The sequence below is a fragment of the Ochotona princeps genome, chromosome 15 (genome assembly GCF_030435755.1).
Source record: "Ochotona princeps isolate mOchPri1 chromosome 15, mOchPri1.hap1, whole genome shotgun sequence".
NCBI lineage: Eukaryota > Metazoa > Chordata > Mammalia > Lagomorpha > Ochotonidae > Ochotona > Ochotona princeps.
Window position 1 is genome coordinate 24,927,547 of NC_080846.1, and position 12,580 is coordinate 24,940,126.

The following is a 12,580-nucleotide window of genomic DNA, read 5'->3' on the forward strand; positions in this document are numbered from 1 at the left end:
CCCAGGGGGCATATGAATCAGCAGCTGGAATTGGAGTGGAGCCAGAACTTGCCCTTGGGGTCCCTGATGCAGGATGTAGGCTTCCCAGGGCTGGCTTAACTGCTGCACCACATGCCCTCCCCAAATATCAGATTTTAATAGAGAAATATCCAAGTTTGTACTAAACCCTACTTTAAATAGGGTTTATTTTCCTATTTTAAATAGAGTGTATTTTCCTACTCCCGAATTTCCCGATGTCCAAATTCTGCTGTATTTGTCTAATTATTGCAATATCTATATTTCTGGTTTCTTTTTTTAAGATTTTTTTTTTTAAAAGATTTATTATTATTGGAAAGCCGGATATACAGAGGAGGAGAGACAGAGAGGAAGATCTTCCGTCTGATGTTTCACTCCCCAAGTGAACTGCAACGGGCTGGTGCGCACCAATCCGAAGCTGGGAACCAGGAACCTCTTCCGGGTCTCCCACACGGGTGCAGGGTCCCAAAGCTTTGGGCCGTCCTCAACTGCTTTCCCAGGCCAGAAGCAGGGAGCTGGATGGGAAGTAGAGCTGCTGGGATTAGAACTTGTGTCCTTATGGGATCCCGGCGCGTTCAAGGCGAGGACTTTAGCCACTAGGCCACGCCGCCGGGCCCTAAGATTTATTTTTATTGCAAAGTCAGATACACAGAGAGAAGGAGAGACAGAGAAGATCTTCTGTCCAATGATTCACTCCCCAAGCAACCACAGCAGCTGGTGCTGTGCCGATCCGAAGCCAGGAGCCAGGAACTTCCTCCAGGTTTCCCATGCGGGTGCGTTCAAGGTGAGGACTTTAGCCACTAGACCATCGAGCCAGGCCCTATATTTCTGGTTTCTATAGTCAAGTTACCACAATTTTTGTTAGTTGTTCATGATTTTTAAACCATATCTGCATATGATTTAGATACTATTTTTTTAGTTTGTATTTTCTTTAAATGAAATTTCCATTTAACATTAAAAAAGGGGCCCAGCACAGTGGCCTAGCAGCTAAAGTCCTCACCTTGAATGCCCCGGGATCCCATATGGGCACCGGTTCTAATCCCGGCAGCTCCACTTCCCATCCAGCTCCCTGCTTGTGGCCTGGGAAAGCAGTTGAGGACGGCCCAATGCATTGGGACACTGCACCCGCGTGGGAGACCCGGAAGAAGCTCCTGGCTTCCAGCTTTAGATTGGCTCAGCTCCAGCCATTGTGGCCGCTTGGGGAGTGAATCATCGGATGGAATATCTTCCTCTCTCTCCTCCTCTCTGTATCTGACTTTGCAATAAAAATAAATAAAACTTTAAAAAAAATTAAAAAAGGAAGGTTTGTAACTTTACCCATTTGCTAGTAGTCTTTAAAAAAAGATTTAATTTTATTTGAAAGGCAGAGTTAGGAGGAGAGACAGAGGTCTTCCATCTCCTGGTTCACTCCCCAAATGGCCACAGTGACCACAGCTGGGCTGGTCTGAAGCCAGGAGCTTCCTTGGCTCCTGGGTGTAGGGGCCCAAGCAAGGACTTGGGCCATCCTCTACTGCTTTCTCAGGCCATTTAGGGAACTGGATTGGAAATGGAGCAGCCGGGACATAAAATGGTATCTTTTCTTAAAGAGTTGGAGTTCACATTGTAGAGTGGGTAAACCTGCCAGTGGTATTGTTTCAAACTTCTTTATTTAAAGATAATATATATAGGGGCTGGTTTTGTGGCCCAGTAGATTAAGCCACTGCCTATGACACCAGCATTTCATATCAAACAGTTTAAGTCATGGCTGTTTCATTTCCCAACCAGCTCCCTGCTAACATAGCTGGAAAGGCAGCAAAAGGTGGCCCAAATACTTTGGCCCCTGCAGCCATGTCAAAGACCAGCTAGAGTCCTAACTGCCTGGTCAAGGCTCGGCCTCCCGCTGCCTGCTGTGGCCATGTGGCCAGTGAGAAGCACCTCCCAGTGTCTTTCCCTCTATTGCTCCGCCTTTCAAGTAAATGAAAGTAAAAAGCTAAAATAAGGCAGATGCTGGAGCCGGGTACAATTGTGTAGTGGCTCAGCTGCTGCCTGCAACACCAGCATCCCATATGGGCCCTGGTTTGCATCTCAGCCACTCTACTCTACATCCACCTCCCTGCTAACGTGCCCAGAAAGGCGGCAGAGAATGGCCCAAGCACTCCGGCTTCTGCGCCCATGTGGGAGACCTGCATGAAGCTCTTGGCCTTGGCCTAGCTTCACCCAAGCTGTTGCCACCATTTGGGGAGTGTACCAGCAGATGGAAGACTCCCACCATCTCTCCCTGACTGTGTAACTGCTTTTTACCATGCAAATACACATTTTACTTTTAAAAATAATTTTTTAAAGGCAGAGTAACACCAACAAATCTTCCATCCACTGGTTCACTCCCTAAGTGTTTACAACATTTAGAGGTGGGCCAAGCTGACACCAGAAACTCCATCTGGGTTTCCTCAACAGAAGGAGCAGGTCCTCAAGCTCTTCCCAGGTGGGTTAGCAGGGAGCTGGATGGAAAATGGAATAGCTGGGCTCGGCCAGCACTCCAGCGTAGGATGTGAGCCTTCAGAGCAGCAGCTTAACGAGATGTATCACAAATCCACCCAACCTTGTGTTCTAACTCCTCTTGCTACAGATGTAGGTCTAAGGTGATGATACTAATGCTAGCCATTTCTGGATGATTATGTTCTTCGTGGCTTTTCTTTCCTGTTTCTTTTTAGTTATCTTTAATGAGAGAAAATCAGTGCCACTTGTATAGGAGTAATAAAATCAGTTCTTTCAGGGACACAAATATATAACCAAAGTCTTGTCTGTCTCAACAGTCTACACATTCCTAACTACAGAGGGTGAAATGAAGGCATGGAAACAGAACACAGACCCAACTAAAAGGTCGTTTAAACAGATAAACATGAAATTTCAGAAGGAGTTAAATACAATGCTGGTTTTTGTTTGTTTTGTTGGGCCATGCTTACCGCCTTGGTAAGAGCATTCTCATGCCAAATACTATTCAAATGAATTCCTTGCAGCCTCAATGTAAATGTCTTTAACATTTATGTTTTATGTATAAACTTCCCTTCATTTAAAAGTAAGCCTGTGAAACATGAGACCTTGGAGATTTCAAATTTGGAAGAACAATGTGGTTAAAATGGTGTCCACGAGTGTAGCCAGCCTTTTAGTCAGCAGCTGGCTTGCTTTCTGTGGGCATGGGGACTTCATGAATGAACCTGTCACCAGGGGCCAAGAGTCCCTAGGGAACACCCCTCTTCCAAGCTTGTCATTGATAATCAAGTCATGTCATAATTGCAGGAACCTGACAGCAGAAAGGAAATGCTCTGTCAAGTCAATCAAATTACAATTTATCAGATAGCTAAAAACTTCTTAGAAGTTTCTTTCAGAAACAACAACTGGGGGCCAGTATCGTGGTACAGTGCATTAACCCACTGCTTGTGATATCAACATCCCAAATGGGCACTGGGCTACTTCACTGCCAATCCAGCTGCCTGCTAATGCACCTGAGAAAGCAGCTGAAGAGGGGCAAGTGCTCAGGCCCTGCATGAATGTAGGAGACTCAGTTGGAATTCCTGCTGCTTGGTGGAAGATCTATCACCTGCAAAATAAAACCAATCATTAAAAATATACACTAGGGGGCCCGGCGGCGTGGCCTAGCGGCTAAAGTCCTCGCCTTGAAAGCCCCGGGATCCCATATGGGCGCCGGTTCTAATCCCGGCAGCTCCACTTCCCATCCAGCTCCCTGCTTGTGCCCTGGGAAAGCAGTTGAGGATGGCCCAAAGCTTTGGGACCCTGCACCCGTGTGGGAGACCTGGAAGAGGTTCCTGGTTTCCGGCATCGGATCGGCGCGCACCGGCCGTTGCGGCTCACTTGGGGAGTGAAACATCGGATGGAAGATCTTCCTCTCTGTCTCTCCTCCTCTGTATATCCGGCTTTCCAATAACAGTAAATCTTAAAATATATATATATACACACACACACACACACACACACTAGGGTCTGGTGTGATAGCCTAGTGGATAAATCCTCACCTTGCCACCATCGAGTTCCCATATGGGTGGCCAGGTCATGGCCCCGCTGCTCCACTTCAACCCAGCTCCCTGCTTGTGGTCTGGGAAGGCAGTAGCGGATGACCCAAAGCCTTGGGACCCTGCATCCATGGGGGAGACCCAGAAGAAACTCCTGGCTCCCAGCTTTGGATCAGCTCAGCTCCTACCACAGCAGCTACTTGGGGAGTGAACCAGCAGATAGGAAGGTCTTTCAGTGTCTCTCTCTTTCTTTGTAAATTTGTCTTTCCAATAAAAATAAATAAATCTTTTTTTTTTTTTTTAAGATTTATTTTATTTTTATTGCAAAGTCAGATATACTGAGAGGAGGAAAGATAGAGAGGAAGTGGAGCTGCTGGGATTAGAACCAGCGGCTATATGGGATCAAGGCAAGGACCTTAGCCACGCTGCCGAGCCCAAATCTTTTAAAAAAATACACACCAGCAGGAACAGTGCATTATCCTAACATCAGTGAATTATCCTATATATTGGCTCACACCTGCCCCATCTAACATCACACACTTCATTATAGTCACTGGACTGACCCTTCTACGTTTACCCACCTTCCACGCCAGGGAGCCTAGCTGATTTTTTCCTGGCTCCCTGGTGTAGCTTGTGTAGCTCCTGCATCATATATTCAATAACTTAATTACTGCTGACAAATCACAAGGTCAAGAGTATTCTGAGGAAGAACTTTCTGAGAACACAGGAATTCACGGGGTAGTGAGGGGATGTGCAAAAGACCGTCATTTTCTTTGAAGGCTTTTTCAACACTGAACACCTTTTGTTGGGACAGGGTAACGTGGCATCCAGAGTCCCTGTCTTACAAGAGAAAGAGAGAGAGAGAGAAAAGAGGGTGGGCAGGCAGATAGGGCAAGAGCATCATTTTGATAGGCAGGGAGTTCGAAAAAACGAGCTGGAAAATTCCACACTTCCTACTCCGCATATTGACTGCACCCTCTTACACTGCCGATGTAGTCCACTACTTTCCAATGATCCACCTGAGTTTCCTACACCAGGAAGATGATGCCATGAACACTTGAAAGCTGCAGTTCATAAAGCTCCCCGAAAACCCTCATGTAAGCTAGATCCTGCCCAGGTGCTCCCTCTATGTCCCCACCTGCCCCCGGCCTCAAAGGAGGCTGCTGGTCTTGGGAGCCTACTGACCAGCTCACCCTCACAGGGGCAGCTCTCTGCCCCGCAGGGGGCTGTCCACACTCAAGTCCCATTCCATCCGTAATCCCCTCACTACTCTCATTGATCCAGCTTACCCTTTGGCTTGGAACCTTTGTCTCATGGCAGAGGAACGAGCTTGGAATAAAAGCTGGGAAACATTCCTACCACAATTTGGGGAATTTGGTAGTCACCTAGAAAAGCGATGGGCTCCTGCTCAGGAGCTAAGCAGCATTTAATTACCCAAAGCCACAATGTGCAAGAGGATACTTGACTCTCATCTGAGAGAGTTGTGGAAACACTGGCCTTGAAAATAGCACCTCGAAGAAACAAGACTGGATTTGAACTGTAATACTGCAATAAGGTGGAGCAATCCACCATGGGGGGAGGGCACGGGGAGGGGCTGGGGGAACCTCAGAGCCTATGAAATGATGTCATAAAATGAAATGCAATAAAAAAATCAAAAAAGAAAAGAAAATAGCACCTGGAGGGAGGAGCTTTACTTTAATTTTACTTTCATGAAAGGTTTGGAATCTTCACTGCATGCTGGCTCCGTTCCCCACACCTTGCAGGTAGCCACCTTTTTAGGTTAGGTCCTTTTGACTGCATAAATGATTAAAACATCCTCTACAGACATGTAAACATAGAAAACACATCTCAGAAATGATCTGTTATATCTAGACTGTACATGAAAGTGACCTATCCCTTATCTGTAGGTTGAAAAATATGGTCACTATTACTCAGGGAATATTTTTCCTTTCAAGCTCTGTATCCTGGAATATAGCAATGTGATAGTGGATTTTTTTTCTAGAGTTGATGCCTGAATAAATTATAGTTAAAAAAAAAACATACCTATGTTTAAGAAACAAAAGTTTAAAGAAGTCTGGGGCTGGGGACAGCATGGTGACTCAACAGTTCAATTCTCCATTATAAGTGCCAGCATCCTATGTAAGAGCTGGTTCATATCCTAGATGCTCCACTTCCCATCCAGCTCCCTGCTTATGCCTGGGAAGGCAGCAGAGGATGGCCCAGGGCCTTCGGACCCTGCACTTGCATGGGAAACCTGATAGAGCTCCTGGCTTTGGATCGGCTCAGGCCCAGTCGTTGCAGCCATTTGGGGAGCAAACCAGTGGATGGAAGATCTTTCTGTGTCTCTCCTTCTCTCTGTATATCTGCCTTTCCAATAAAAAAGAAATCTTTACAAAAAATAATCATCTAACAATTAAATATTGTTAATTAAAATATCTAACAATTTAAAAAAATCTATGCTGGCAAGAATGTGGGGAAAAAAGGTATCCTAATTCAGTTTCTGGGATTGTAAACGAGTGCAACCATTATTATGAAGCACCATACAGTGATTCCTCAGATATCTGACAATAAATTTTACCTTAATGACTCAGCCATCTCACTCCTGAGACCTGTACTCCCAAGATTGATAGCAGATCAAATCACAATAGCTAAGAAATGAAGTCAACCCAGATGCCCATGAACGAATGACTGGATAAACCAAATGCAGTATATATACACTGTGGAATACTACTCAGCCATAAAAAAATAAAATCTTGTCCTTTGCAACTCAGGGATGCAATAGGAAAACATGTTTAGTAAAATAAACCAGTCCTAAAAAGCCAAATGTCTTCCCTGATGTGTGTAACTAATACACAGTACAAAAAAAAAAAACATGCATGCTTTAGATAGGAAAGCAACAAACACTCTGGTATTTGATAACAGTGTCCAGCTTTTGTTTATACATCTGAGGAACAGGTTTTCCGATTGCTTTTCTTTTGTTATTTGTTATTATTTTCTGCTTTCCACTTGGAAAGTTAAACATGTTGAAAAACATAAAAAGTAAAGAATATTTTATTTATTTAAAAGGCTGAATTACAGAGAGATGGAGGTTTTGCCCATCCACTGGTTCATTTCCTAAATGATTGTGATGGCCAGGGCTGAGTCAGGCCGAGACCAGGAGCCAGGAACCTCCCCAGGTCTTCCGTATGGGTGCAGGGACCCAAGCAGTTGGGCCATCCCTGTTGCTTTCCTGGGCCATTAGCAGAGCTAGATTGGAAGCAGCGCAGATGGAACTCAGACTGGTGGTCATGTGGGTTGATTGCACTTCAGGCAGCAGCTTATACCCACTATGCCAAAGCACCAGCCCCAGAAAGAAACATCTTCAACTCCTGGTCAGAATGTCAAAGTTGGTCAGGGTATTTTGCAAAGAAAAATGAAAAAATAAAGTTAGATTTCTGTGTTAAGGTAGCAAAGAAGCAAAGACACTGCTAATGGAACTTAGTAGTATTGCTGAATGGTGGATATTAGATCTCTAAGTGTATATAAACTTGGATATTAATACACTGAGTACTAGATTAAGATAGCATGATGACAGGGGCCAGAGCCATGGCATAAGGGGCTAAACATCTGTCAGCAGGGCTGGCATCCCATATGGGTGCTAGTTCATGTCCCAGCTGTTCCACCTCAATTCAGCTTCCCATCTATGGTCTGGGAAAGTAGGGGAGGTTGGCCCAAGTCCTTGGGCCCCTGAGCCCACATGTGAGCCCAGAAAGAGCTCCTGTCTCCTAGCTTTGGCCATTGTAGCCATTTGGAGAGTGAAGAGGCAGGTGGAAGATCTCTGTCTCTTCCTCTCTATGTGTCTCTGCCTTTCATTTAGAGACAATATGATAAAAGCATTAAAAAATCAGAAGGATTTTGGAATCTTGATCATTTTGCATGTCAATACAACAGTTCCTTTTCTGGGTCCTTGACACCGAGTGTGAGGGAGGAAAAGGAGTGAAAAATGAGACCAGCTGAGAGTTCAGGAACTTGGCTGGCTGGGCTCAGAACATGGGCACTCTTGTTCTTCCAGCTCCCAATGAAACAAATCACTTCAAGTTACTTGCCCAGGGCACTACGTACATGACCAATCGACAGGCACAGCAGTTGGTTCTTGGTTCCTGAAACTAATAGGAAACTCCCGGGAAGACCCATGCAGCAGCTCCCCTGCTTGCGTGTCTGAGACCCCTTGCTTCCTCTTGAGCCTGTCTCCAGGGCCCAGGAGCCAGAGGGGCAGCTCTTTGGTGACATTACACAAATTCAAATCACACACATACCTCGTCTCCATGCATGTTGGCCACATATTTGAAGTCTGGAATTCCAATTTTGTGCTCCTTGGGGAAACGGCCCACGACAAGAACCCACAGATTTCTACCTTTATGGGGAAGAAAAAAAAATGTTAAGTTGTCTCTTGAAAGGACAAATGCATTCTGGGAGAACAGGACTGGGCGACGAACATCGCTGGCACCTCCTGCCGTCTTAACATTTCATCTAACCAAAGTTACACCTAAGTGATTTAAGTTCGTCCAACTTAAAAGGCTCTTCGTTTCCTCCTAGAAATTAAGGAAAACCTTGACGTGGAACACACGACTTTTTTTTAAGTTGGTCACTTCCTAGATCACCTAAGTCTGGTTTTTGCAAGATGTTTCTATCCTCATTTCCTCATTTTTCATTCTGACTTCTAGTACCTTGCAGAAATGAGGATCTTGCTACTGCACATGGTTTCTGCAAAGGTAATTAGTTAGCTGGTAGCTGACTGGGAAGGTGAGTACAAGGAAAACTGTAAGACATGGGACATGGAGGGGAGCTTCTTTTTGAAGAAAGATCCCAGAGCCTGCATTCAAATGCTGGTGTGATCCGGCTCCAAGGCAGTGCAGGTGTCCCACAGAGTACCTGGACCACAGCCCTAAGGATGCCCGGCAAGCCCCTTCATAGATTGCAGTTAGGTAAGATTTCACGCCACTGAGGACTGCTCTGTGACCAGCACAGCAGGTGCTGGCTTCATGTCATCCCAAGTAACCGCTTGTCAAGATGGGCCATTTTTTTTGTTTTTTTTGCTTGCTTGTTTTTTTTTAATTTGAAAGGCTCAGTGAGCCAAATATCCTTTCATCTGCTGTCTCACTCCCTAACTGCCTGCATTGGCTTGCGATGGGCCAGGCTGAAGCCAGAGGCTAAATGGGCTACACCTGCCTGGCCTAGAGCACTGCAAACACGCAGGACATTCAGTTTTCATAGTCTGGATGCCAAGGTAAAGGAAATGTAAACAAGGTTTGTTTTCCCTCTATCAATGTTAGGAAGACTACTTGCTTAGAGCTCTAGCTAACACGTGTGCTTAAGAGGCCTCAAATGCTCAGCGTGTCTCTTGACTAAAAAGTAAACATGACTTGGGTTCCAGAAACTTCAGTTGCTTTATTTGGTAGCTCACTCAGGGCATGACACAAAGCCCAGGGCTGGAACAGCCCAGTGCCCAGGTGGGTGTGCTGGAAGGATCAGGAAAGGTTTTATAGCTTAGAAGGCTTTGCTAGGATCTACAGAAAGGAAAGCAGACGACTGGTGCTCCCAAGGCTAGCCAAGGAGTCCAGGAGGAAACAGGAGGTTCTGCAGACAGAAACAGTCACCTGGGACCCGGCTCAAAACACCAACTGCTACATCCCACCCCCACCTGCTCTATCAGGCTTTTAGGCAAGGCCTGAAACTGCACCTAATTAGTCCCCTTGGTGAGTCCAATTGAAAGTCCCTAGGACAGTGGCAGTGAACATCCACACAGATTGGGGGAAGGCAGCTGATCCTAAAACCACCTTGTGTGCCACGTAACCATGAACACTTTTCTAGGCTAAGACGTATACTTCCACTACATCTTCTTTAAATGGCTGCTTACTAGTATATGAGTACTTTACCATTTATTCAATGAAATCTAGTGTAGGTGTCTAACCATAAGTAAGTTCATAAAAATTACAACAGGTCCAATAACATGAGGGTTGGAATTGACAACACTGTAATTACTTTATAGGGGCAGGCCATGGGCCTGACAGGCCAGACAGTTGTGTCCCAGGCTGCGGTCCCTGGGTTTCTGGGAGGTAAGGGCACAGCCCCAGTGATGGAGTTACTAGCAACCATGTGGGAAACCTGAGGTGCAGGAGCTTGGCCAGGCCCTGCCACTGTGGGCATTTGAGAAACGAATCATCACATGGGACATTCATCTTCCCTGGCGCTCAGATAATTTAAAAAACCTGTTGCTCCTTATTTTCTAATGTAAATAATGTTAATGTAAAAAATGTTAAATTATGTCAACTGTAACCATGTAAAACAGAGTTCACTGGAAACATAGCTCCCTAGCATATGAACTCAAATGATGGAAAATTTCTTTACAAGAGCTGAAAATGGCAACCTGTTGGTGACAAGAGGTTGAGTGATAGGGTCACAAAACTCATTTTATTTTTTGTATGTGTATGTGTTTTTACAAAACAAACAACACAATAACATGCCAAAACCCTAAATGCCAGATGTTATCAGGCAGTAAGCCCAGATCCATATGCTGGGCACTATGATTTATGTGTGATGTCTGTCCATAACTTGGAGAGAAAACAGTGTTAAGTGGCAGAGCCACAGTTCAAGCTCAGGTCTGCCTGATGCTATACAAGCTGGGCTCTTCTGGGAGGCCAGGCTGCTGCTGTCTCCCTTGGAGAGAGAGAAGCCGATCCGAGCCCGGCCTGGGGAAGTGGGCTCCAGCTCGCTACCTGATGAGAACTGCTTGGGCCAAGGCAAGGCAGCTGAATGGAAGGTTACCTTCCGGGCCATCCCGTGCCAGATGCTGGTGCAGCCACCCAGTCAGTGGCTCGCTCTCTGCTGTACATGTCAGTGGGATGAGCCCAGGAAGGGGCAGAGACCCCAAGGAGCCCCGTGATGACCGAGCACCCTATCATTCCTTTCCTAAGGCTCCTTATTAGACAGCACTTCAAAAAACTGTAGAAAAATGGAATTAAAAGCTCAATTTACTTTGGTGCAAAAAACGCTCATATCCGAGCATACCAGGGGGTCTTCAAAAATTGATGAAAGATGAATATACCAAAACTATGATGGATTTAAAAAAATTTGCATCAAAATAAACTTTAAAATTCCATCTTGCCCACATATTTCTGAAATCCTCTATTTATGAGAGAGAGAGAATGAATCTTCCATAGCTGGTTCACTCCCTAAATGGTTGCAATGGCCAGAGCTGAGCTGATGCAAAGCTAGGAGCCAGGAATCAGGAGCTAGGAGCTTCATGCAGGTGCGTTCAGGAACCGAAGGACTTAAACTATCCTCCACTACTCTCCCAGATTATAAGCAAAGAGCTGAATTAGAAGTGGAGGAGCTGGGACGCGAATTGGTACCTAAATTGATGCCAGTGCCACAGGCTGAGGCTTAGCATACTATGCTACTGCACCAGCCCCGGGCTGTTTCTTCTTTTTTTTTTTTAATTTATTTATTAGTTTTATTAGAAAGATACATATACAGAAAGAAAGATCTTCCATCCACTGGTTAATTCCCTAAGTGGCCACAATGGCCAAACCTGAGCCAATCCAAAGCCAGGAGTCTGGAGCTTCTTCCAGGTCTCCCATGTGGGTGCAGAGTCCCTATGGGTCTGTTCAGACAGACGAATGTTCACAAAAGCTTAAAAAAATCAGTGTGCAGGCGAGAGGGAGAGAAGATGGCCGACCTGGGAGGACGGGCATAGAAAGGGAGGCGCTGAAGGAGAGACAGGGCGCGGCTGGAGAGAGATCTGCGGACTGAGGAACCACAGGAAGGAGTGCCAGAAGCTCCCTGGACATCGAGCATCCAAGAAGAAACACATGGTTCGGAAGAAATCCAGAGAAGGAACGCAGGAAACACAAAGACCCGGTTAAAACGTGGTGAGTCATCCCGGGAAGGGGGCGCAACAGCGGGAAGCCCAGAGGACCGAGGGCAGCTGGAGACAGCAACACGGGCCCCTGGAGGCACCTAGCTTGGCGACTTTGTGGCGCTGGGACGCACAGGAACCCAGAGAGGTGGAGTGCGCCAGAGGTGGAAAAAAAAAAAAAAAAGATTTTCGGGCTTTTCGCTCCCTGAGAGAACTATACTGAGACTGTCCCTGCTCAGTGCCCCCTGTCCCCCAGAATTCTCCCAGTCTGAGGCTGTGCGAGAATTGAACGTTCCAACTTGTGTGGGAGCCAGGGCGGAGAGCTCCTACAGGTCCCCCAGTGGTAAGGTGCAGGAGACTTGCGCAGCTTAACTCTCTCTACTGGACATAGTTGGGCAGACCACATAGTACAACAACTTCTGGGGTGCGCCAGCACAGCCTCTCACTGCTGAAAGCCCGTGGCCTCACAAAGGCGGGTACCAGCGGCGGGCGCCAGCAGCGAGCGCCTGCAACGGGGAGTGCTGCTTCAGTTCCTCTGAGGGATCTGCCTCGGTAAAACCCCTCAGGGCAGCAGCAACTTCTGGTGTGCGCGCCTGCAGCTTCTCACTGCTGAATGCCTGAGGCCCCACAGAGGAGGCCGCCAGCAGTGCGCGCCTGCAGC

At 46.4% G+C, this 12,580-nt stretch overlaps 1 protein-coding gene across 1 annotated transcript in view; it reads right to left on the reverse strand.

The window, feature by feature from the left end:
* The window catches only part of CPM (carboxypeptidase M), a 76,418-nt gene that overhangs the window by 16,482 nt on the left and 47,356 nt on the right, over positions 1–12,580 (reverse strand). The window contains exon 2 of the mRNA XM_004583015.4: positions 8,318–8,415. Coding sequence (XP_004583072.2) covers positions 8,318–8,415 — 98 coding nt within the window. The remainder of the gene's footprint in view (positions 1–8,317; positions 8,416–12,580) is intronic.